The sequence below is a fragment of the Eucalyptus grandis genome, chromosome 1 (assembly GCF_016545825.1).
Source record: "Eucalyptus grandis isolate ANBG69807.140 chromosome 1, ASM1654582v1, whole genome shotgun sequence".
Taxonomy (NCBI): domain Eukaryota; kingdom Viridiplantae; phylum Streptophyta; class Magnoliopsida; order Myrtales; family Myrtaceae; genus Eucalyptus; species Eucalyptus grandis.
In genome coordinates this window covers 20,694,688-20,721,069 of record NC_052612.1, presented here as the reverse complement: position 1 = coordinate 20,721,069, position 26,382 = coordinate 20,694,688, and the positions used below count along the sequence as shown (strand labels likewise).

At 38.8% G+C, this 26,382-nt stretch overlaps 1 protein-coding gene and 2 long non-coding RNA genes across 6 annotated transcripts; 1 reads left to right on the top strand and 2 right to left on the bottom strand.

The window, feature by feature from the left end:
- Positions 1-7,677: 7,677 nt before the first annotated feature.
- LOC104418515 (vacuolar cation/proton exchanger 3) lies at positions 7,678-11,932 on the top strand. Of its 4 annotated transcripts, none has more exons than XM_039302144.1 (12): positions 7,678-8,003; positions 8,742-8,809; positions 8,964-8,992; positions 9,407-9,603; positions 9,701-9,910; positions 10,233-10,367; positions 10,483-10,599; positions 10,739-10,792; positions 10,892-11,008; positions 11,115-11,205; positions 11,339-11,404; positions 11,488-11,932. In XM_039302144.1, the coding sequence occupies exons 1-11, from the start codon at positions 7,731-7,733 to the stop codon at positions 11,398-11,400; spliced, it is 1,353 nt and encodes a 450-aa protein (XP_039158078.1). In that variant the 5' UTR covers positions 7,678-7,730; the 3' UTR covers positions 11,401-11,404; positions 11,488-11,932. The 4 variants fall into 4 exon arrangements, with proteins under 4 accessions (XP_039158078.1, XP_010028366.2, XP_039158025.1 ...); XM_010030064.3 differs by having other exon boundaries at positions 11,481-11,932; XM_039302091.1 differs by having other exon boundaries at positions 11,336-11,404.
- A 9,234-nt stretch (positions 11,933-21,166) lies between these two features.
- On the bottom strand, positions 21,167-23,193 carry LOC120291545. The gene is made up of 3 exons (XR_005549667.1): positions 21,818-23,193; positions 21,663-21,728; positions 21,167-21,571 (listed from the first exon to the last, which is right to left on the bottom strand). It is a non-coding gene; the product is annotated as an uncharacterized LOC120291545 (long non-coding RNA).
- A 667-nt stretch (positions 23,194-23,860) lies between these two features.
- On the bottom strand, positions 23,861-25,848 carry LOC104443953. The gene is made up of 4 exons (XR_725302.3): positions 25,800-25,848; positions 25,541-25,707; positions 25,312-25,396; positions 23,861-23,946 (listed from the first exon to the last, which is right to left on the bottom strand). It is a non-coding gene; the product is annotated as an uncharacterized LOC104443953 (long non-coding RNA).
- Positions 25,849-26,382: the final 534 nt, after the last annotated feature.

Genomic DNA, 26,382 nt, shown 5'->3' with positions numbered 1-26,382 from the left:
CGATACGCATCTTTCATCTCGTGCACCGATGGTGTCACGTAGTGATGGCTGGTTGTCGCAAAAGACGAGATGGGGCTTCCCTCTCTCTTCTTCGCAATTCATGTGATCTTGATAGGCTTCAACTGAAGAAAGACGACGGATCGCAGATCAAACTGGGGGTGGGGGGGCACGAGATACATTTTCATTGTTAAAAAACGGAACAGATGTATGCATCATTGTCAGGTAAACGGTCCCCTGAAATTCGGTGCCAGAAGTTTCCATACGCAAGCACAAATTTTCTTGATGAGCATTCTTTAACATCTGTGGCCTTGAAGCAGGGTTGGAGTTCGGTGACTCTTGTCTCTTGCAAGTGACATTGACGGTGATGTTTGGATTCACTTGGTAAAAAAGCGGGGCGGTTCAGTCGGGAATGTCTAAATTAATATGTAAAATACGTTTCGAGTTCATCATACCACGATGTTGTACTCTCGTACGGACTGTTGGAACCTCTTTAATACTCACCATCGCCGTGACGCCGTCATCTGTGGACTCCCGTACTGATTTTGACGGCTTGTTCAACATTTTAGAGAGCCATTCCTCATCCGGGGTTTAAGAATTACCTTTGCTCCTCTCTCGATTTTTGTTGGGGTGTGAAACCGAGCTAGTTCAATTCATGGAACCGGTCCGGCTTACAAGGTGACTGACCCAATTCCCAATTTCAAAAACTGAAAACTATCTTTGACCCATCGATAACGAATTATTCATAAGAGTGACAATGATTAAAAATATCAAGTTATGAAATCCTAATTCATGTTGATAGAAAGAAGAGACTCTTGTACGGTTCTCATTTCTATATCCTAAATCGGTCAATTCAAACCATGAACCTAAAACTTACAAGGCTAGTTCTAGGATAAAACCTGAAATCAAACCGATTTTGAATTGATTTACCTACAAATCTGAGTAAGTTCTTTTACTCTTTTTTTAATAAAAAAAATATTTGTTGATATTAAATATGTTAGACATATCATTTCAAGGGGAAATAATTGTTTTTTTGCTTGATACATACATATTACATATTTAGTAGATTGAAACAAAAAAAAAAATAGAAAGAAAAAAGCCAAATGGGCTCCATGTTAACTGGGTCAAGTCCCAATTTCAAAATCTAAGAACCTATGCACTTTAAAACTGATTACCCCTAGTTTTAATCAAAAAGAATAAAATTAGTGATTGTTCAGCGTGGTTTTTATTACTCAAATGCATTCCCCCTATAGAATATTTAAAGAATAAAATGAGTTAAATGTCCATATCACTTGTTTGTGAGATTTATATACACTTGACATGATTACTCTCCACATATCATTTCAAACTTATTATTTTAAACTTTTGAGTTGTACCTTCTAACATGATATTACAACTAATTATATTTTAACTTATTTCCCATGCTTGTACATGGGTTGATATGTCTTTTAAATAAAGACTTCCTCCTCAATAGCTCTACTATGAAAAATGCTAGGTTCATAGGATACTCGTTCTTAAGCAAACAATTTACGAAACTATGACCTCACAAATTTTGGTGTACTGATTTAAGATTTTTTATAACAAAAATGCAATTGGAATGTCACAAGCATACTGATATAGAATTTTTTATGGTATTATCTCTAATTATAAATTACTTTTCGTGCTAACGATATAATGAAGATTAATCTCTTGATACTAATATCGTGCAAGTAGCCAATCGACGTGTAAAAACATTTGGTATCTGCCTTATCCGACTCTGACTAAATTTCTCTTCAATCAAATGATGGTAACAGATTGGAGAAATTATTAAGCGCTTTGGAGCAAATGCCAACTCCCATTTTGACAGGTCTAGTAATCTCATTATGAAGTGTCAAATAATTATCATTTTCTGTGTTTTTTTTCCAAAGTGATGCGTAATGATTGTCCAATAACATCATAGTTAAATTATCTCGATTCGGTTGGATAAACATCCAAATTTGACCGGGAGGGGAGATAAAAAGAAAAAAAGAACAGGGAGTTGGGTTGCGGTTATAATAAAAGGAAGAAAAAAAACTTTCATTTGCTAAAGGACAAAAACTTTCATTTGCTAAAGGACACACTTCATTTGTGTGGGCAAAAAAAGGTCAGAGCCAGAGAAAGAAACAAAAAGAGAAGCAGACTGGCGAAACAGTGGAGAAGCCGTGGGTTTCTCTCTCAGCTCTTGAAAAAGACCGCCTCTGGGTTTGTTGAAAATGAAGGGATGTCAAGCGTTCGCAGTGGTAATTTTTCTTTTTTCTTTTTGTCAAAAGAAATTTCTATTCATTACCAAAATAATATATGATAAAATCAATAAGAAATCTCAAAAGTTACCCTTATAAGGCAAACTGATAGTACTCTAAAACAACCCAAAAACCAGAAATCAAGGTGTATTATCATAACATAATTGGCAAAGATCATCATATGCTCATCCCTCGTGAACAAATCTATAACTACATCCAAGCGAAACGATTGGTAACCAATATCTAATGTGTGCTCATCGCAAAGTGGTAATTTGTGTGGTGAGTTTTACATATAAATTGAGTTGAGACTTGGGCATAATTTAATTGTGGAAAACACTTGAATGTGTGAGTGATGGTAACTCTAATTCTTCGATTATAATAAATTACTTGCTACTCACACTTTCCATAGATGTATGTATCAACACTTAGATCAAATTATGTAAATCTTTAGTATCCTTTATTGTTTATTATTTATTTCTCTAGCGATTTCGTATTGACTTAATTGCAAGATCCGTTAGCATTTCCTCGTTTATTTTTTATAACAATTCATATAAGAGTTTGAGGATAGGATTTTCTAGATTGTATTTTGAAGCTTTTGCTTATCTGATTATTATCAATTAATTATATTATTGCAATTATGTAAAGTAGAAATTGAGAAGTTTAACATGAGGAACAACTTTGGGTTGGAGCATTAAAATATATGCACTATTAACAACTAAAGATTCAGTTGAAGCATTGGAAGGGGAGGATAAGTTGCTGAAACAATGAAAGATGCCGAAAAGGATGTGCTAATGAGGAAGGCTAGGAGTATAATCATTTGCTATTGAGTGGAAGACTCTTGAAGAAGTACGGTCCAGGAAACCTATCGATTACTCTGGATTATGAGTATTTGGATGTCCTGAGTATTCTCATGCGAGTGATAGTAAGCTTGAATTGAGGGCGAAGAGACATAATTTTCGATGAGACTACAATACTTCGATAGAGGAGTCTTGAACACTACCATCACAGTAAATGGATTGTGGGGTCACTAGTGAGGTGGAGCTTTAGATGGAGATTTGAAGGTAACACAAATAGTGACTGCGATGAGGCCATGATTCTTGAGGTTGATGATACTGAACAACTGACATGGCTGCAGCATATTATAGTCACCGGGAAAATAAAACCACCAATGCATTATGGTTATATAAATGTTGTTGATGCATTGACTGCAGGTGATCAAGTGGAGACAAATGAGCTTTCACCTTACTCTAAAGCAATAGCTAGTACGAGTCGTTGCGGTAGCTAAGGGTTATGAGCGAAAAGAATGCAATCAGACATGAGAGCTGGTCAAGGTACCTAAGAGTCCAAAGATTGTCAGAAGCAAATGAGTCTACAAATGGAAGGAGGGCATTCTTGGTGTTAAAGCAACAAGATATAGGACGAGACATATTGTGAAGGGATATACATACTGGAGGGTACTAACTACGAGAGAGATGTTATCTCTTGTAACAAGACATACTTCTATTCGTTGTATTACTTGCTTTAGTAGCAACACAAGATCTTAAGCTTGAGCAATTAGATGTGAAAACGGCATTTTTTTTTCATGGTGAGTTGGAAGAGCGGATTTACATGAGACAACATAAGGGATATGCTATTCTGAGTAAGTGGATCATGTTTTTTTGTTAAGTAATATTTATATGGGCTGAAACGGTCTCCTAGATAATGTATGAGTGTTTCAATGTTTTCATGGATAGTTAGGACTATCCATTTAGATAAATAGTTGTGTTTACTCTAGGAGATTGGAGGATGGATTTTTGATAGATCTATTATTATATGTCGATGACATGTTAATAGCAACAAAGAATATGTCTAATATTGATGTGCTGAAGAGGCAATTGAGTGTTGAGTTTATGATGAAAGATTTAGAGGTTGTAAAGAAAATATCAAGTGTAGAGATTTTGCATGACAAGGTTGTAAGAGTTTTACATTTGTCATAAAAGAAATACATTTAGAAGATTATGGCACATTTTAATATGCAATCTACAAAATCCGTGAGTATATTTTAATGAAGCACTTTAAACTTTTTGATAAGTTATCATCGTACACTGAGATGGAGAGAGAGCATATGTCCCATGTTCCTTACTTTCGTGGTAGTGGGTGTATTATGTACGCTATAATATCCATTCGATCTAAAATTTCACAAGCTATAAGCATAATTAGTTATATATGAAGCGTCTTGGTAGTAAAATCTGTGAGTACACATTTAACGAAGCACTTTAAACATTTTTATAACTTAACACCACAGACTAAGTTGGAGAAGGAACAAACGTCTCGTGTTTCTTATTATAGTGTCATGGGGTAGCATGTATGCTATGATGTGCATTAGGTCTGTCATTTCACAAAGTGTAAGCGTAGTTAGTTGTTATATGAAGCGTCCTAATAACTCATTAAGAAGCTATGATGTAGATCCTCAAATATTTGAAAAAGATAACAAAAGTGGATATAGTGTACCGAATGGATAGCAGTTCCAATGAGACCAATGGGTATATGGATTTGGATCACACTGTTGACTCGGATGAGTGCAAGTTTTTAGCATGGTATGTGTTTACACTTGCAACTGATGCAATTTATTGGGAAGCGTCTTTACAAGATCATATTGACTTGTCTTCAACTGAGGTGGAACACACAGCACTGACCTTTATAGCAAAGAAGACGATATGGCTAAAAGGTTTGCTCTCAAAAATTTTGGTTGGAACAGAAAAGTGTTAATATACACTATGATAACGACTATGTAATTTATCTAGCAACGTCATGTATAATTTAATCCAGGATGTCTTAGCGAAGGGCAAAGTTGTGGTGAAGAAGATTGTTAATGTGGAGAACCCAGTAGACATGATGACCAAGCCTCTTCCTTTGGCCAAGCTCAAGCTTTGCTTGATCGCAATTGGCATATGTAGGGAGTAAGCGCTCGTTGGAGTGTTGAGAGATCAATATGGATAATGAATACTCTAACTTGACCTGAAATGTCAAGCTAAAGTAGAAATTTATTAAATTATCTCTAGTTTGAGCCGTTTACATACCTCAACCCAACTAGATAATATGTAAGCTTCAAGAAAGGTAGCTTGAGTTACGGTTAAAACAAAAGGAGCAAAAAAGAAAAAAATATCGTGAGCTAAAAGACAAAATAACATTAAGGGGCACCTTGTTTTGTAATATCTATTTCACTTCGTTTCTTTATTCACTAGCCTGCACCAGATGCGGATGGGTGAAATAAAGAATACATAGGTTTCTCTCTCAGCTCTTAAAAAGGGCGGCCAAGAGGTTTCTTGAGTAGAAACCGCGCACGCAATGAAGGGATTTCGAGCGGCCGCACACCAGATCTGTGCTGTGAGTTTTAAATCCAAATTGGATTATTTATTTGTTAACAACTTTAAGCTTAGGTATAATTTAATTGTAGGAAATATTCGAGCGTGAGAGTGATTGTAACTCTAATTACTCGATTATAATTGATTATTTATCGATGGCTCTCCCCATGGATGGTAATGTGGGTACGACACGTGAACCAAACCATGTAAATCTTTAATGTCTTTTATAATTTTTCGCTTATTTCTCTAGTGATTTCGCATTAACTTAATTGCAAAGTGCATTAGCGTTTCCATGTTAATTTTTACAACACACGTTTGGCTTCTCACACACCTAAAGTCCCTCAAGATATTTTCTTCTGCCTAGGGGTGATTGATTCTGACCAAGAAACTAATACTTATCTTGGATCCAAGCCAGCTTGGATCTATATTGATACTCGAGCCAAATCACATAAATTTTTTGTATCTTTTATTGCTCTTCGTTTATTTCTCTGATAATTTTACTTTTATTTAATTGCAAAGTCCGTTAGCGTTTCCGTGTTAATTTTTAAACGCACGCCATGCTTTGAATACGCGTAAAATCCCTTGAGATATTTTCTCCTGCCTAGGGACGATTGCTTCCAACCAAAAAACTAACACTTACCCTAGCAGATTCTAGTCCTTTAGGGGATGCATGACAACCCAAAATTTATGTTCCAGAAATAATTTTTCTGTTCCAGACCTGTTTCTTGAAGAGAAATCCGTTTGATAAACCTATTCGGTTTTTCTATTTCGGAATAGATTTCTATTCCAAAAATAGGTTTGGAAGATAAATCGAAGCTAAAATTTTCTACTTCCGATTTCTCTCACTAAATCCTAATTTCAGTGAGTTCTCCCTCATCTCCTCTACGTCTTTGCCTTCTCCTCTTCCTCTGCCTCTCCTCATTTTATTAAAAATAATAATAAATAAAAATAAATATATTCATTTTATTCATTTAAAAATAAAAATAAATTTATTAAAATAAATAAATTATTTTTATTTATCATTTTATTTTTAGTTTATTAAAAATAAACTTATTAAATTTATTAAAAATAATTTATTTATGATAAATAAAAACATATTATTTTTATTAAAAATAAATTTATTATTATTTGCCTTGAGTGTTTTGCCAAATCAATTTTTTTAATTTTAATTTTTATTCATTTTAAAATAAATTTATTCATAAAATAAAATAAAATAGAAAAAATAAAATAATTTTTATTTTTTTATTTTTTATTTTATTTTTTTATGATGTATTTGTATTTGTATTTTATTTTATTTTATTCATTACTTTTTTGTTACTAAATCATTTTTATTTTTATTTTTTATATTAAAGGTCGTCGGTCGTCGCCGCCACCATCCGAAAAGAAGAAATTTTGTATTGTTATCAAACGAATTTCTATTTTTATAGTAGAAATTTTGTGTCGTTATCAAACGGTTATTTTTACTTAGAAACTCTTCTAGAAATAGAAATAGAAAAATATATTTCTGTTCCAGAAACAATTTTTGGAACAGAATGGTTGTCACGCACGCCCTTAGGAACTGGCTTGGATCCAAACCGGCCCTCTCCACAATTGATTGGGGAACCGAGCCTAACTTGAAGTAATATGATTATAATTTTTAGAAAAATATAAAATGCGAACAATTCGTGGCATAATTATTAAGGTATTATAAATTTCATAGTATTTCCAAGTTTGAAGCCCTTCTTGACATATCTAGCTTCTTTTTAAGCAAAGCAAATACGTAACAAAAAACCTTAAAACCGGGTGAAACTGGTTCTTTATATATAATTGGAAACTATGACTGGTTTTCACATTTTTTATTTAGATACCTACCATATTCCAATGTAAACGAACTTAGAAACCGACCAGGTAAGTCCAATTCGGTTCGAGTCCCAGATCGAACAGGCCGGTTCGCTCGACCTTGCTTCGACCCTTGCGTCGCCAACGAAAGAAGGAGCCAAAAACCCCATGAAACTTCCGGGAAGATTCATGTTCAGTACTGCAACAAGACAGAACATATATGTATATATACACACCACTCACAAGAGTCACACCGCACACAAACACAGACACAGAAAACGCTGTTTCATAGCCTATCCTCGAACAAGTCGAAATGGCGACCCATTCGTGCAACGAGGCATATGTCGTCGAGAATGGCGGCCTTAAGGGATCGAGCAAGGAGACGAGGCCCGGCCGGACGGCGCACAACATGTCCTCATCGTCGCTGCGCAAGAAGTCCGACCTTGCCCTTGTCTCGAAGGTCCCGTGCCGGTGCCTGAGGATGCTTCTCGCCAACCTCCAGGAGGTCATCCTCGGGACCAAGCTCACAATCCTCTTCCCGGCCATCCCTCTCGCCGTTGTCGCTGAGTTTTACAGCTTCGGAAGAGTAAGTCTGACGAGAAAGAGAAAGGAAAAAGATTTTGATTTCTGTCTACTTTCGGAAATAAAACCATATAATCGGTTTTAGGGTGGATTTCTCACCCTGAACCTAAAAGCAAACTGCGCAGGACAGTTTCCAGTTGGCGAAATTGGGAACCGGCCCCACTTGGTTCTGGAATCAGACTAAACCAACTGTTTTAGGGCGGTCCGGGAACCGGACTTGGGACCGATGCATACTTCTACTTGTAATATCTTTTTTTTTTTTTTTGGAAAATAGTTTCATAACATTAAGTAGAACACAGTTTCTTAACAAAGACTTGCGGGGAGCTGAAACTTTCAAAATCCCAAACCCAGATAGAGAAACTTATCTTTTAATTCCTTCTTTTTTACCTTACTTAATTTTTTAAAAGAAAAAATCGATAGATTGTAAATTATGTTCTCCAAACCTCATTGACAGGATAAAAACTTTGAAAAGCCCGACCGACTGAAGAGAGTCAAATGTAAAAGAAAAAAATTTAAAATTAATAAGGAAAATGAAATGTTGGACACAAGAGTTGGCTCCATTAGAATACGAACTTCATTATGAATGGGCCTTAGTGATTTTAAAATACGTTGGCTCCATTCCACTGAATTCTTCAATTTCCTTGCCTGCCATATAAAGAAATTAGGTAATTTACTATTTTCAGAAGTTAGAAGTTCATTTGATGCGCTGACCGAAGTGAGTTTGTGCTGCGTTTGCATGCAGCCGTGGGTCTTCGCTTTGAGCCTTCTGGGACTCACCCCTCTTGCGGAACGCGTCAGCTTCTTGACAGAGTGAGTGTTCATACAAATTTATAGTCATTTAATCTCGACCTCACTCATATAATATACATGCAAATATGTCCATGTTTCTAGCGGCATCGATTCTGGATGCTGGAATTAGGGTTTCCTGACGCGTGCCCTCTTTGCTTTTCTTGTCATCTTGCAGGCAGATCGCTTACTACACCGGCCCCACAGGTGATTTTCTTGAGGCAGTTCTCAACTTTTCATGCGAACGTCGCATATGTTTGTTGGTTAATTACAAGTATGCGTTAATTAACTAGGTAACCGATAATAGAGATGCGGTTCTGCGGGATGTACTATGATATTCTCTTCAAGGACCGAGTATAATGGCAAATGGACAACGCTCTTGTACTGTCTCCACTTAATTTCTGTGGTCATTCTGTAGAGATGGACATTTGTGGGTCGAAAGGTTGGGACCTCAACAGTGACGGGTCAGGACCTCGACGGTGAATCGAGGATCGGAGACCGGTTACTTAGACATTTAGGAGTTTACCATTTCAAGCGCGGTGAAAGTTGGACCTAATCGGTTTTTTTTCCTTTTCAAGTGAATCTAATTGTGTATGCAATCTGCTTTTGATTGTTTTGCAGTGGGAGGGCTTCTGAACGCAACCTGCGGCAATGCAACCGAGCTGATCATAGCCATATTTGCCCTAAGCCAGCGCAAGATTGAGGTAGTGAAGTACTCACTCTTGGGCTCCGTCCTGTCCAACCTCCTGCTCGTTCTTGGCACCTCGCTGCTGTGCGGTGGCCTCGCCAACCTCCGGAAAGAGCAGAAATACGACCGGGTAAGAAAAGATTAACCGCTCGGTCAAGTGCGAACATAGCAGCTTCTGTCGTTGCGATAATAAATGATAATTTCAATCTGGTCTTCGATTTCAACAGCGACAAGCCGACGTGAACTCTCTCATGCTGCTGCTGGCGTTGCTGTGCCACCTGCTGCCGATGCTGTTCCGGTACGCTGGCGCCCCCGCCACCCCGACAGCGGACCTGACGCTCAACCTGTCGAGGGCGAGTAGCATCGTCATGCTTCTGGCCTACGTCGTCTACATCTTCTTCCAGCTTGTCACACATCGACAATTGTTCGAAGCACAGGTTGGGTGAACCATTCGAATTTCATTTTTCCTAATCTTACAGATTACAATTCCTTGATTTCCACTAGTCATTTGCACTTTTCACCAACATGCATGATGCTATTATTTAAGTCCTTGTTGCGGCAGGTGGGTAAGTTCGAATCTTGATCACTTATTTTTCTTCATATTCTATAAATTGCAATAAATAATTGTGAACCCAACTATAGGAATTGATTAATTATTTATTAATTTATGAGGCTAATATTGCACTAACCCTATAGTGGAGAAGATGGACTGTGACGTCATGTTTCCTATGATGGTGTAATAAATTGGTCAAATTACAGGAAGAGGGTGAAGAAGATGACAACACAGCTTCTGGGGAAGAGGCAGTGATAGGGTTTTGGAGTGGATTTGTTTGGCTGGTTGGGATGACCCTCGTCATAGCTTTACTATCCGAGTATGTTGTCGACACAATTGAGGTAATTATACTTTTAATTTAATTTTATTTACTTCCAAAGTGATTAAGAATACTTACCTTTTTCACTAATCACAAAATGTAATTAGTTATACATGTTTAATTGATAATCTCATCAGTCGGCGTCGGCTTCGTGGGGTCTGTCCGTGAGCTTCCTCAGCATAATCTTGTTGCCTATCGTCGGGAACGCAGCAGAGCACGCCGGGGCGATCATATTCGCTTTCAAGAACAAGCTGGTGAGGGTTTTAAATTGATTAAGGGGGCCGGTCCGGCCAGTCCGGCCGGTCCGGCGATGAACTATTGAGCTTTCTTAGTTTCGTGTCGAGGACATTTTCTTCGGGTAAATAACGTAAACTTCTCTCGACGTGATCGCAGGACATAACTTTAGGCGTCGCTTTGGGCTCAGCGACTCAGATCGCGATGTTCGTGGTGAGAATTTATGAATTTTACGTCGCTGATTAGACCCTTTTTTTTTTAATATTACATCAACAAGCTTTAATTAAACTTTGAATTTTTGATGATTTTCAGGTCCCTTTATGTGTGGTCGTTGCTTGGACAATGGGGATAAGGATGGACCTTAATTTCAACCTTCTTGAGACTTGCTCTCTTGCTCTATCAATCATTGTCATAGCTTTCACTTTGCAGGTTATTATTATAATTATTATAATTTATTTTATTAATATTGATATTTTAATTGTTATTATTAATCATTTATTTAACAGATTTCAATTTTTAATTTTACTTGACGCAGGATGGAACTTCCCACTACATGAAAGGATTTGTTCTCCTGCTTTGCTACGTAGTGATTGGAGCATGCTTTTTTGTCTTAAGAACGCCCCTGAGTGAGCACTATATTCTTTTATCTATTTATGTTCTTTTTTAAAACTATTTTGAAAAATGAAAAAGACTAGCTTTTGTCAATTCTTATAACGCCAAAAATCTAAATCTAATTTGGATAAATATTTTATTTAGCAGATCAACCTAACATGAACAACTTGGAGCTCAAACTACCAACTGAAGCAGTTTTCAGAGCTTAATCCAGTAAGTGCAAATTTCACATTCAACTCTTCGTAAGTTACTGTTGAAAGAGACTGATCATGAGCCGATTTTAACGTAGAATTCAGGCACCTGATCGATGAAGGATACGAGGGATCAAATGAGAGAATATCTAAGAATTTGTCGAGAGACGAGGAGGATTTGTAATTCTTTCGATGGTGTTGATTGATTGGTTCGGTTCAGTTTCGATCGGATTGATTGCTTGTGAGGAGTGACTTGGAATTTTGCGTTATAAAGCATTTTCCATCTAAGAGTTTGTTCATTCGTCTTGATGAGGGTGTGATCTGAAGGAAGATGGGATTCATGGCCTTTGGTATAGATATGTGTGTGAATCATTTAGGGTTTGGCTGAGTGAAATTTTTGTTCCTCACTTCGACTTGGAGTGATGTGGCAATGCCAAACCGGTGATACAATAAATAATAGTCAATAAAGGGAAGTCTCTTCCTGCTTGTTATTTTATTTTAGTTTACCATGTCATTTTTTAAAATTATTAATTACCCAAAAATCTTCTTATGTCTTATGCGCTCTAACTTTTCAATATGTGCCTTAATTTATTTTATTGCCTCTTGTGTGGTTTCTAATTCAGTTTGCACAAAAAATGAGATTTCAAAGTATCTAACTTAAGCTTTTGGGTAAATTATCTATCTTGGAATGTGGGAGAATTGAAGTACATTAGTGCCCCAATCGTAAGCCCAAATGAGACGGGTGGGATTGACAACGTGGAAATTAAGATTGAAAATAGATGGAATAGATGAATTTGTCTCCAATTTGGTTATCTTTTTGGAATGACATTACTATACATCCCCATTAAAATATACCCCATCATCTTAAGATAAAAACAAATCAATCAAGTTCGGATTCTGAAGATTTCATTTTTCAAGTAACCAAACAAGACCTAGTAATTCTGTATTATGGAGATAATTGTCCAAAAAATCTCAAAATCTATTATATGACGGTCAATTAAATTATAAACTTTTCAATTCAATTCTAAATATTTTAAAGATTTACCAATATAGTCATTCTCATAAATAAAGGTTAAAAATCGCTTATGCGGGCACTTTCTCATATGGCATGGTTGGAAATCACTAACATAAGCATCGACTTTCTTATGTAGCATGGCCAGCATTAACATGTATTCCCTCACTTGTGCCTCGCCGACCATTGCCAATAGTCGGTGAACCTCGTCAACCCCTTAAAGAAGATCAACAATAAAAAAATATATATAATTTAAAATTTTAAAAATTTTAAAAAAAAAAAAAAAGATAAAGAATTGCGAAAATCTTCTCATTAGTATCAAACTATCAATGGCTGCATCAACTATTTCAGACTAATTTTAGTCTAAATGACTATATTGAAAAATCATCAAAAGGTTTAAAATTAAATTAAGGAGAAATTTCAATTAATGGCTCAAAATAAAGTCGTTTTCTCATTAAGAAAAAAAGGGCCCAAAGTGCACGCTCAAATAAAGGACTGAAGTGGCTAGGTTATTATCAAATAAGGGCTTGAACTTGATTTACAACCAAATCTTTACTAGATAGCTTTTTCCAGCAAGCAGGGTGTGGGCAATTTTGTCCAAAAAAATTCAGCTAGGTAAAAATGCTTTAAAATCCTCAAACAAACAAAAATCCCAAATTAAACTCTCATTAGTTCTTTGTGAAATCGTCGAAGAAATCCCAAATTAAACTCTCATTAGTTCTATGAAATCGTCAAATCTTCGAAGCTTGAACTCTAAATCTGTCGATTCTCGATTGTACCATGTTTTCTTCCTATCTTCAATGCTAGATGGAATGGATGCACTTACGATGAGGACAAAGCTCGTGACAATGGGGCGAGGAGTTATTTTGGGTGGATGAAGGACTTGAGCTAGCATCGAAGAATCCAAGCCCCATCTAAACTCAGGAGGTGGAATTGACATTCCTCCTCCTCCAACTGATAATGGAGCTCGAGACAGTAGACTTTCAAGGGGAGGATCGATTTGCTATTGGGGATTGACTTGAAGACTTGACGATTTCACGAAGAACCAATGAAATTTCAATTTGGGATTTTTGTTTGTTCAAGGATTTTAAAGCATTTTTACCTAGCTGAATTTTGGACAAAATTGCCCACACCCTTCTCACCAGAAAAAATCATCTGGCGAAGGTTTGGCCAGAAAATAAGTTCAGACCCTTATTTGATACTAACTTAACCACTTTAAGCCCTTATTTGAGACAACATTTATTATGAACCATTTTTTGAGAAAACGGCTCAACTTCGGACTCTTATTTGAAATTCTCTTAAATTAACTAAATAGAAAAGTTTACAACTAAATTGATCAATGTACAATAAATTTAAAAAAATTTGGACAATTATGTCATGTATCATGCGTAGCCAAAAATAAAAAATAATCTTTCACGATTGATTTGAGCACAATATGCTTCATGTACACTAATGCCCATTGTTGATGCCTCATTTCAAGGAAAACTTCTCATGCGATCTCGGTTTATATTTCAGTCACATAGAAACTAATATAATTACCCAAAAAATGACTAAGCTGAAATGGCAATGTGCACGAAAAAATTTGGCGTGGCATGCAATAAGCTAAACAAGTAACAAAATTTTCTTTAAGGCATCAAATAAAATAGGGGTCAGGATGGTTCAAATTAAGCAGGTTCAACATTTGACCTAAGGATCAATTCAAACAGTGTTGTTCCCTAATTTTTAGAACTAGGAACTGACCTTATTAAGCTTAGGACCAAGGAATATACAGCCTTATGGGCAATCCATTTCCAAGGTCAACTTAGGACCAATCGATTGTTTTTTTTTTTTTCTAATTTCATTTTTTATATTCCTTAAAATGACAAACATACTCCAAGCAATATGGCTTGGATAGAACATTCTCAAGGTTGACTGGCAATAACAAGATAATATGACAAGTAATTTCTAATGCATGGTACCCATATCAATCGTAAAGCCAACTATAAAGGTATCACTCCTACTTTCTCAATCCAAACAACACGTCACCTGAGCTCAAGAGGGTTAATCAACATTTTGAACACAAACTGTAGTCTGTTTGAGTCAACTGCAACTCATTAGGTCAGTGCTCCACTCCGTCCAAGTCTATTGGGCAAATGTTTTCATTTTGCCAAGGCCAGTTTTGGATAAAATTGAGCAGATCCTGAAACAATTCCTTTGGAAAGGCCCAGACCTTGGTACAGGTGGTGCTTAGGTTGCTTGGGATGATGTATGCCTCCTAAAGGTTAAAGGAGGCTTAGGAATTTGGAGACTTCAAGAAAGTAACTCTACAGCCATGCTTAAGCACATATGGTTTTTATTCACAGACAAGGAATATCTGTGGTGCAGATGGATCCATTCCATTTTCCTGAAAAATAGAAACTACCGGTTGGCAGCTAAACCTACTTTTTGCTCTTGGTTCTGAAAGAAAATACTAGACCTTCGAGGCGACTTCCACAAGTCCTTCTGCTAGCGGGTAGGGAATGGTTGTTCCGTTTCCTTTTGGTTTGACAACTAGCATCCCAGAGGGCCGCTCAATCTTTTGTTCTCTAATGCAGACATCAGCCAATCTCGTCTTCCTAGACAAGCCTCCGTTGCTCATTTTATATCTTTCTCTGGTCGATCCTCTGGTGTTCTGGACATAATAGCCTCTTGGGATGATCCCCTTTGTGACATCCTGAATTTTTCAACATGTTTTCTACTGAATTAATCGGGCATTTCATTAACGCGTTTATAGGGCTATTTTTAGAGTCGATCACTCTTAAGATAACTAGACTGTTAGGATAAGCCATTAAGAAATTTTAAGGCAATAGACTTGAAAATTCGATCATGAATCGGCTTCTCGGCCGTACTTATTTTTAGAGGTCATTACGGCATAGTTAAAAATCGATTTGAGATCAGAGATAGGTCTATTCAACTGAGATGTGTGGTCAATCGTGGGTGACTCCACTAAATTGGAAAATTCTCGTCAATCGATACTAATATGACTTTACTGTCGTTTTGGTACCTTGTGTCAGTATTTGGATCCTCAAGATTTTCATGACAATCGAGAGTCATCAATACGTCAAGTAGGTTCATTGTGGCTTGAAGAAAATCAACCACGAGTCACTTACCCTAAAAAGTTCTAAAAACTATTCGATAGCCTAGGTCACGCTAAAAACACACCGAATGAAAATTAACCGCGAATTCAAGTCCGATTTCAAAATTTGAAGATTCTATCATGTCACAATGAATTTTAGGAATGTCGACTCATCTTTCGAAGAATTTTCAGTGAGTCCAGAATTTTTAAAATAAAATCATGTCGGATGATTCGGAAAATGAACGAAAATTCGAATTGGCCAATTTAAAGGGATTTTTCGCATCTGGTGTGAGTGAATTGATGAATGGAAGTTGTTTGGACTTTTTATGAATTCAAATGGGACTTCAACTGAATTTGTTTGTTCAGAAAATCGGATTCCGAAGAAATATGAATTAAAATTCGGAATTGAAGAAAATGGCCGTTTTTGTTGCTCGAGATTTACTGTTCGAGGGAAATTTTGTGCAACAAAGCAAGTGAAGATCAAGTACTTGAGCCGAGGAATTTTCAGGGACCAATTTGGACTAAACAAGAGCATCTGAGACTACCAACGTCCCCACGCCCACTACTCTCTCTCTCTCTCTCACAGGACCACCCCACCGATGTCTCTCTCTCCCCCTACCGTATTCCATTTCTCTTCCTCTCTCAATTGCTTTGATTTTAGTCAAAGCCTATCCTTACTTTTTCTATTTCTTTTGACTGATGCCTTTGTCCCCACTTTTCTCTCTTCCTCCGCACGTCTCAGAGCCCTGTCTTTGCGTTGCCTTCGTTCTTTTTTAATTATTCCACCCAAAGTCTGCAGTGTCATAGAAGCAAACCGTTCAAGCTTTGTTCATTTTTTCGGGCTCAAGCCGTGCCCCGTTGCCATCGCCGCTTTGGAGAGAATCAAACCCCATTACATCCTCGTCACTTTGATCTTAGTGGATCATTAATCAAGTGAGTAATCTCACTAATCCTCGCTTAGTAGACTAATTATGCGTAAATGTTGATTAGTATTAATTAAATATGATTATGTGGTTAGATTATAATGGATTAGTGATTATTAGTCAATTGTATTACATATTAGTTAGGTGGTTAGTGTAATTAGCTCGAGGATAGCTTATATTATTTATTGAATGCATCTCGGGATTTTTCCCGACCCTTATCGGGCTTCAATTAGGCATGACAAGCCTAAATTAGATTTTTAGTATTTATTTATTAATTTTCAAAATTATTTATTTATTTATTTATTTATTTTTCGAAAATTAGGCAGGGATAGCCGACGACTGAAATTTTGTGCTGATTGTCATAATGCAGTCCATTTATTTATTTGAGCTCTACATTGTGTTGAATTGAATTAATTGTGTAATTTGAGGAATTATTCCTAAATTGATTGTAATTTATTGTAATCGATTGAAATTGAATGATCGATTGGTAGATGGCCTAGTATGGTTATTTAGCATTAATAATGCTTTGATGAGTTGTAAAGTGGAGAGAATCGTGAGATTGATCTAGGAATACTCTTGGCTGAGACCGGTCAAGTACGAGGTATAGACATACTTGGTTCGATGATAAGAAAATCATTAGTGAAAACGGCACCTTAAAGAATGCGCGAATGTTGTCTATTACTTGCATCAATATAGATATACGTGATTCGATGATAAGAAAATCACTAGTGAAAACGGCGCCTTAAAAAACGCACGAATGCTGTCTATTACCTGCATCAGTATAGACATACGTGGTTCGGTGATAAGGAAATTACTGGTGAAAATGGCGCCTTAAAGAATGCACAAGTGCTGTCTATTGCATGCATCATTATGGACATACGTGATTTGGTTATCAAGGATATCACTGGTGAAAACGACGCCTTAAAGAACTTCGAGTGCTGTCCATTGCATACATCACCTTGGCAAAAGTGACGCCCGACAGAGTACGTGTGATTTGGTGATTGGAGATGACTTAGAGATGGAATGACTGACATGTAATCGATTAGGTCGATTGATCAATGATTTGATCCAATTGTCGTGAATTGATTGATTGTTTGATGCAATATATATGAAACATCTGTATATAACCCTGAATTACAGGTTGGGACTGATGCCAAGGTAAGTCTTCTGATTCGTGATGTGCTTAGGCAACCTTGTGGCGTATTGATTTTCTAATCAAGTCTTAGTGGGGTAAAACTTGTTAAGACGTAATCTCAATGGTTACCATTTCAAGCCCCTAGATGGCAGCACCGGTACCTCCCCCTCCTCCAAAGCACTTTGGCATTCCAGTGGACATCACCAAGAAAGAAACTCACTTCCATGTTTATCCTCATCCAGAATGATTAGAATACATTCTAATTGAGTCAACGGTATGGGTTGAAGTCGGCCAAGACGTCCTAAGGCCCCATGAGTATCAGTCTTGGTATCATTACTATTATGATAGGCGAAGAATTGGTCACATCCCTGAAGATGAAATACCTCACCCCATCCTAGAGAAAGATTTTGGTGAGGAGATTGCAGACCCCGAGGGTGGAAGCGTAGATGATGCCAGAGACCCTACACTTAGGAGTGAGCCATTGTCCCCAGTATTCATTGAAGAGGATGAAAATTTTGAGGAATGTGAGATCATAGAACAAGAAATGGAAGGTCCAGAGGAAGACGAGGATTAAGGAAATGCTGAGGAGGAGCCGATAGAAGAAGAGCCTCAAGAAGACGAGGAGCCTGAGAAGGAGGAAAACGAGTCAGAAGAGGATCAAGATAATCCTAAGTACGACCCGGATGAGAACTGATATCTTATCCTCTTTTGTGAACCCTGTTTATATGTGAATAGAGTGAGACTAGAAAGTTATGAATAGTTTTGTGAAGTACTTTGAGTTATGCTCTGTATAAAAGTATGGTTGTGAATTTCAATATGAAAAATATGGCATTACTTTTCTATCACATTGTTTTATTGTCTGAGGATTTTCAACTGCTTCCGCATGTGCTATTAAAAATAAAATGGTCCCCAATCCTTGGGCACGCACACATCATTTTACTTGGTCAATTTTAGAATGCGATATCCCAGGACTATGTATCGCCGACCATTTCATTTTTAATAGCACATGCGGAAGCAGTTAAAAATCTCCAAACAATAAAACAATGGGATAGAAAAGCAATATCATATTTTTCATATTGAAATTCATAACCATACTTTTACACAAAGCATAACTCAAAGTACTTCACAAAACTATTCATAACTTTCTAGTCTCACTCTATTCACATATAAACATGGTTCACAAAAGAGGATGAGATCTCAGTTCTCATTCGGGTCGTACTTAGGATCATCCTGATCCTCTTCTGACTCTTCTGACTCGCTTTCCTCCTCCTCAGGCTCCTCGTCTTCTTTAGGCTCTTCTTCTATCGGCTCCTCCTTAGCATTTCCCCAATCCTCATCTTCCTCTGGACCTTCCACTTCTTGTTCCATGATCTCACCTTCCTCAAAATTTTCATCATCTTCAGTGAATATTAGGGATGACGGCTCACTCCCAAGCGCAGGGTCTCTGGCATCATCTACGCCTCCACCCTCGGGATCTGCAGTCCCCTCACTAAAAGCTTTCTCCAGGACGGGGTGAGGTATTTCCTCTTCAGGGACATGACCTATTCTTCGCCCATCATAATAGTAATGATACCAAGATCGATACTCATAGGGCCTTAGGTCGTCCTGGCTAACTTTAACCCACACCGTCGACTCAATTAAAACGTATTCTAATCCTTTTGGATGAAGATGAACATGGAAGTGAGTTTCTTTCTCGGTGATGTCCATGGAATGCCAAACTGCTCTGGAGGAGGGGGAGGTACCGATGCTGCCATCTAGGGGCTTGAAATAGTTATACAATAACCATTGAAACTATGTCTCAGCAAATTCTACCTCACTAAGATTCGATTGGGAAACCAATACACCACAAGGTTGCCTAAGCACAGCACGAATCAGAAGACTTACCTTGGCATCAGTCCCAACCTGCAATTCAGGTTTATATACTGTTGACGCTTAATTTAAATTTAGTTTTTAGAAATAGAAGATAATCTCTTATTAGAGGGAAATTTTGAATAAAAAAATTGAATTTAAAAACTCAACCGTGTAATTTTGGAGCTACTTTGTTGTTGAGAAGTTGAGCGAAAATCTCCACCAGCGGAAACAAATTCGAGTTTTCACTTTATAAATAAAGGGTGCGAAACATGAAAAAGGGGCTTCTTTTCGTCAAAAAAAATTGAAAAGTGAAAAGAGAGGAAACAGAGAAGAGGGTTTCAGTTTTTGAGGAAAAAAAAGAAGAAAAGTCAAAAGAGAAAGGGGAGAAAGCGAGGAGGTGACCGGTCATTAGGAAGAAAAAAAAACAAAGAAAAAAAGTTGACAAGACCCCTACTGTTCACCTTCTTCCCCCCATCTGCATCTGCTAAGCCGATCATCCGCTTCTGCACTACACGGCGTCGCCGCTCATCCGCCACCGCACCACCATCGTGCGAACACCGCCGTAGTAGCAAGCCCGAGCCGATCGCCGCCAATAGCTGCCATGTCCCCTACTCGACTCCTCCACGCTCGCGACCACCGCGCGCCCCCTGCCCGAAGTGACGCCACTCCACATCGCTGCCAGTCCGAGATCTTCTACTCCACTGCCCTCGCACCAGCCCTCCTCGCCGATCTGCTCCACTAGCTCGACAAAGCTGTCGCTGTGCCGATTCGAGTCTCCCCCGAGCGACTCCCCTGCTCCGCCGATTCTTGTTGCTCGAGTGTCTCATCGTCTGCCGCGTCTCCGAGTGGCCCTCTGCTCGCTCGTTCGAAGCTCCGATCGTGACCCTTTGTTCCACGACGCTCGCCGCGCTGCCATGCCCGACCGCCCGAAGCCCACGACTTGCAACTCGCGCCCAGCAACACGGTGGTCTACCTCCACTCAGCCGACGCCATTGCACCAGCACCTCTGCCCAGTCGCCGTTGCTGCTCTGCTTGCTGACCCACAACGCCGAAACTGAACGCCGAGCTGCCACACACCCGTGGGACACCACCGCTGCAACCCGCAACCCTGCTGTTCGCCGGTCACCGACGCCACACCTCCCTGTTGCTGCTGCCGCCCAATCCGCACCGAAACTCCAACCTCGGCCGTCTCCCTCGCTCGTTCCGACACCGACCAGCCTTCATCCGAAGTTGTCCAACAAATTCAGTACAGTTGGTACCATTTTCTAGGGGTGTAAACGGGTCGGGTCGGGTCGGGTCTTGATGTTACCCGACCCGACCCGACCCGAAACACGTTAAACTCACATAGGGAATTCGGGTCGGGTCGGGTTTCCGAGTCTTTCCTTTTTTTTTCTTTTTTTTTCTTTTTTTTTCGGGTGAGAGTCGAACGGGCATCGAGCCACAAATGAATGTATCTTCTACAAATGAGCACAAGCATAATTTAGTGCCACATTGATGTAGAATGTCAAATAATGGACACCCACATGCCCTAGTAATCCCTTCTTCATCCAAAAAACTTGAATGGTAAACCTGCCCCAATAGCAAGTTCTAAGCATAATCGGAAGAAGACACTATATATCCTAAAATTGCAGGAACACAACCGAAGCAATGTAAAATGCAATCTAAATGGATGATTTACAGGTCTCACTCTGGTCATACCTAGATCAATCTGCATTGTAATGAAGGATAAGGACTACATATCATAAGAACCAAATGCTAACCAGCACTCATTTCTAATGCAAACACTAACCAGCACTGCCCACTATCCAGGAATACCAGAAAATTAATCTCATTCTCAGCCTTCCTCACACAAGGGAGAGTCCAACTCAGCCCTTAGTCAAGCAAAATCAAAGCTAAAGCAACAACAGAAGTCCCCACCTGCCAAAAGCAACAACCCCCTAAATTCTTACCCACCCTAGACTTTAATTTGACATCCTTGTTCTTCTTGCCGGTGTTCTTAGCAGCCTGATCATTGAGAGTCACATTAGCACCCACCACTATTACCTTATACCTCTTGGTCTTCCAAACCATGATCTTGAACCTCACTGTAGTGGCCAAATCCACCCTAAAGACCAAAGACTTGTTCTTGGCCACATGGGATCTTCAAGTGAAAAGATAACATTTTCTGTCCAAAGCTTCCAATAATAAATTCAGGAAGGGCAGCATTGTTAGGAGCGCAAAAAAAGAAGTAAGACTTACACAAGTTGCATATTATAAAATACTAACCTCTAATACGTCAATCATCGAGAGAAGACAACATTGAGCTTGACTCCGTGGTCGTATTTGGCAATTCTACAATAATTTCACGATGAAAATGAGAACACTAACATATAGATTAAAATAAAGAAATGTATAAATATTCTACAATCATATTTTCTCACCCGACTCAAAGATTTCAAGATCTTCTAAGTCCTCCTCAATTGAACGTAAAAGTGGTGCGGAGCGTAACCAATCTTGAGCACATATAAGAGCTTCCGCCATGATTGGGGTCAAGGAACTACGAAACACATCGAGCACACGACCTCCCGTGCTAAATGCCGCCTCCGATGCTACAGTCGAGATGGGCACAGCCAAAATATCTCGAGCAACAGTAGAAAGTATAGGATATCTCGATGAATTTCCTTTCCACCAACTTAATATATCAAATTCAGAGTTATAACGTTCACATGCCTCCTCTAAGTACTTATCCAATTCTGATTTTTCATCCAAATATTGTTGTCCAGTTTGACTAAAATACATTTCAGTCATAATATCAGCACCAACTACTGGGGATCTTGACATGCTTACCATCCTTGTGCTCTTTAGCCTCAAGTTGCTTTGAGGGCATGTACCCGTGCGATATTGTTCAAACAATAATGTCAAAGATGTCATCACTTTCTCTTGTAAAATTTATGTCTCCCTGCTTTCATAAACATGACCAATCATCCACTTCACATAATCCCACTTATGTCGTGGGTCAAGTATGCAAGCAATGAATAAAGTGAGATTAATGTTGTTTACATTGCCAAAATACTTATGGAATTTCGTTTTCATTCTTTGAGCCATTTCTTGCAAGCTTTGCTCCTCATTTCCACGATATCTCTCAATCATCATATAAATTCCATACACGTCCTTCGCCATATTATTGCTAGTGACATAAGAAGAACCTGAAACTTTTATAGTTGTATCAAAAAACAACTTCAAAAATGGAAGAAAGCGACGTGCATAATTCCAATCTTCACTAGTGGGCAACCCTTTCCCCTTGGAAAGCTCTTGAGCATATTTGCTATCCCGAAATTCCATATTGCTAAAAGCTCTTTCAAACTTTAAGGCTGATTCCAACATCAAATATGTTGAGTTCCAACGAGTTTCCACATCCAAACATACAAGGCTCTTCGACTCAATATTCTCTAACTCAACACAAGCCTTGAACTTTCTTAGTCTGCTAGGGGAAGATCTCACGTAACGTACGGCTGAACGTATTCTAGCAATTGAATCGTTTATATCTTTTAACCCATCTCTAACAATCAAACTCAATATATGGGCATAACACCTCATATGGAGTAACTCACCTCTTAACAACAGAGAGTTCCAAGAGTTAAGTATCTTTTTCAGGTATTGAACTCTCAGGTTATTCGAGCTAGCATTATCTACAGTGATGGAAAAAACACTGTGGATCCCCCAATCAGTCAAACATTTCTCAATTGCTTTTCCTATTATCTCAACAGAATGACCTGAAACCTGACAAAAATTTAATATCTTCTTCTGCAATTTCCAATCAGCATCAACAAAATGAGCAGTCAGACACATGTAACTTAAGTTTTGACAAGATGTCCATGTGTCAGTTGTTAAACATAGTCTAGGAGATGTCTCAGATAAATATTTCTTCAATTTGCTTCTTTCCTCCAGATATAAGTCATAACAATCATGTCTCAATGTATTGCGTGACGGGATTAAGAATTTTGGCTGAATTCTATTCACAAATCGATGAAATCCCTCATGCTCTACCAACTTAAAAGGCAATTCACTAAGAATAAACATGATCGCTAGTTCTTTTCGCTAGCATCCCGATCAAATTTCCAAGGACCCGATGAACTACCGCCCCAACAACTTGACTCGAGGCACTTCTTTGCCTTTTTCCAGCATCTCGCATATGGATATTCCTTACATCTAGCTAGATGATGATGCATTGAGCTAGTCCCTTGACCACTAGCACAACCAATAAGGGCGCCACAATATAAACACTCAGCTTTTTCTTGATTAGGAATCTCTTTAAAATGCTCCCACATTGTAGATCTCCTCCTTCTATTTGTGACATTAGAATCCCCTGAAGACATCTAGCAATCCTAGAAGATGATATTTAAGGGCTGAGAGAAAATCACCGGCACCGCTCGTTGAATATCTCCGAAGTGTCGGTTTCACCTTACTTTTTCACTGCTGCTACTCCAGCTGCTGCACCACATGTTATTAAATCCCGCCTATCCCGATCATTCTTGAAGTATCTGAGCCACCTCCAAGTCAAACGATACTGCTGTTGTATGACAAAAGTATTTATCTAAGAGCTCAGCAGTTGGAAAATGGAATATGCATAGGAGGTCATATTCGTGATCTAATAGAACGCAATATTGATCCCTGAATGACTATTGATCATCCCAAAACAAGTAGAGTTTCTCTCGGTTTAAACCAAATTTATCTAGCTGTCCTCTAAATATACCCCCAAGTTACTTATAGTAAAGAAGACAGACTAAGAAAACTAATGAGAGATTCTGCTGAAAGTGATGATTTCTCTAGATAATGAGATATTCTGGTTAAGGGATGATTTAATTTTAGAAATCAGGTAAACCGGGTACATAAACGGTCGGTTTATGGCATCTCATTGAATTGTACGCCATAGATGCATGTCCCTAGAAAGTTTGGCCATCGTCGGAATTATTAGGCACCAAGCATGAAATTTAGCAAACAAAAGATCTTAATGCTCTAAGATGCAAACAGAACTCCTAAAATATACGGGAGACCCAATATAGTTAACCCATACAGCCCCAACATTCGATGTGGAACCGAGAAGAGAAAAGAAGAGGCCCGTTCAGGTATTATTATCACCTCGAACATTTTATTTAATTTAAGATGGATGCAATTGATGAGAGCAATTTCAAGCTAATATAAGAACAAAGAGAACAGCACCAATATCTGCAGGATGAAAGCATGATGACATGCAAGAACATCGAATGCCCGAAGGCATCATAATTCTATTCTATATTGAGACACGTTCGGCATCTTTTGTTTGTTTTTTTTTTTTTTTTTTTTTCATAAGAAGGGGAGGAGGAGGAGGAGGAGAAAAAGAGGGGGTGGAAGAGAGGAAGAGGAGCTACTTGCTGCTAACCTTTACAAAAAGGGTACTAGGAGCCGTATAGTATGAGCATCTATGCCATTGAGGTATGCTTTCAAACACGGATGACAAAGAGGGCATTCCTAAATCAAACCGACCCTTGTGATGGAGGATGGATGCGAAACGAATGTGACAATGAGAGAATCTAAATGCATCGACAAGCAATTTCCTTAATACAAGAATCTAAAAATTCAAGCGCACAGAAACACAATCGCCGAATCAAATCGCCCCACAACGAAGAGCAACAGACAATCATTAACAATCGCCTGAGCGGAAAGCAGCGACTTTGCGAAACGCAAAATTCCCGATCTCCACAGAAAAGAAGACTCAAATTTCAAACAGTAATTCTCTCCTATAACTGCTCAAACTCAAAACTAAGAACCACGCATCTAGCAGCCCACTTTTTCTCTCGTCAAATACAACAAAGAAAGGATAGAGAAGATCCCTCACATCTTAATACATTTACCTCGTTATTTTGAAGTAGTAGGTACATATCTACTTAAGACGCACCTTTGATGTCGTACGCTGGGCAAAAATACATGAACAAGACCCTTTGAAGTTTCGATAAGAGCAACTCCTTAGATACTTTAGCCTCCTGCCATGACAATTTTCTTCGTCAGCAAATTCACAAATGAAACTAAGCTTGCTTCAAAACTATTCATGCCCGCTACTCCTCCTCCACACCACGTAACGTAACAAGTATGACAAACAAATTCAGGAGAAAAAATCAGAATGGCACCTTTCAAGAATGGCACCTTCCGCATGGAGCTGGACCAAGGAAGACTTCAACCTCCGAACCCATCATGTCCCGTGGATGATCCTCACTTCAGTATGGTTTCACGGAGATGCGAGCAAGCTTCGCGTGATATGCCGCAGTTCACTCAGGAATTGAAGCAAACACAGAGTCTGCACACAACGCGAAAGAACAATCACCCTCGCAGCTCAAAAAGAAAAGGAACAATATCCGGTGTCTTAGCTCAAGCCTCAAGCAAATATACATCTAAACTTGGAAACGAGGCGAGAAGCGAACGCCATGATCGCCGAGCGAACCCAGTCCCCCAAGCTGTCGACGATGGTCGAGCGCACGCGGCGGCAAGGGTTTCGGCGTCGGCAAGGCGGAGGCGAGGGGTGGCGAAGGCGACGGCGAGGCGGAGGCGGAGGCGCGTCGATCGGAGGGTGGCAGCGGACTCCACGAGAAGGCGCACTCGTCGGAGAAGAAGGCGGAGCCGACAAGGTATGTGCTTCAAGTTTAGCCTTCAGTGCTTGAGTTGTGTTCAACTGTCATGTTTTTGGGGCTAAAGTCTAAACCCTAAAGCGTTTGTGTTTTTGGGTTTTGAACTTGTTTCGAGTCGAACAATGTTCGAACACGACCCGAACACGAAACACATTTTATTTGCTTGTTTTATATTTGTTACCCGAACACGACCCGAACACGAAACACATTAATACATGTTTTGTGTTCGGGTCGGGTCTTTTTGACACCCCTACCATTTTCCTTGTGCAGGTCACTTGAGGCTTGAGAAGGGTGAACTTGGCATCATTCCTTTCTAGTTTCTATCTTGGAGATAATTTTTCCAAGCT

What these genes read in the sequence shown, in the direction of transcription:
- LOC104418515 (XM_039302091.1), top strand. Translation starts at nt 7,731, where the DNA reads ATGGCGACCCATTCGTGCAACGAGGCATATGTCGTCGAGAATGGCGGC. An exon ending in TTACTACACCGGCCCCACAG is followed by an intron (nt 8,993 to 9,406) that starts GTGATTTTCTTG and finishes ATTGTTTTGCAG; the next exon opens with TGGGAGGGCTTCTGAACGCA. An exon ending in TCATAGCTTTCACTTTGCAG is followed by an intron (nt 11,009 to 11,114) that starts GTTATTATTATA and finishes TACTTGACGCAG; the next exon opens with GATGGAACTTCCCACTACAT.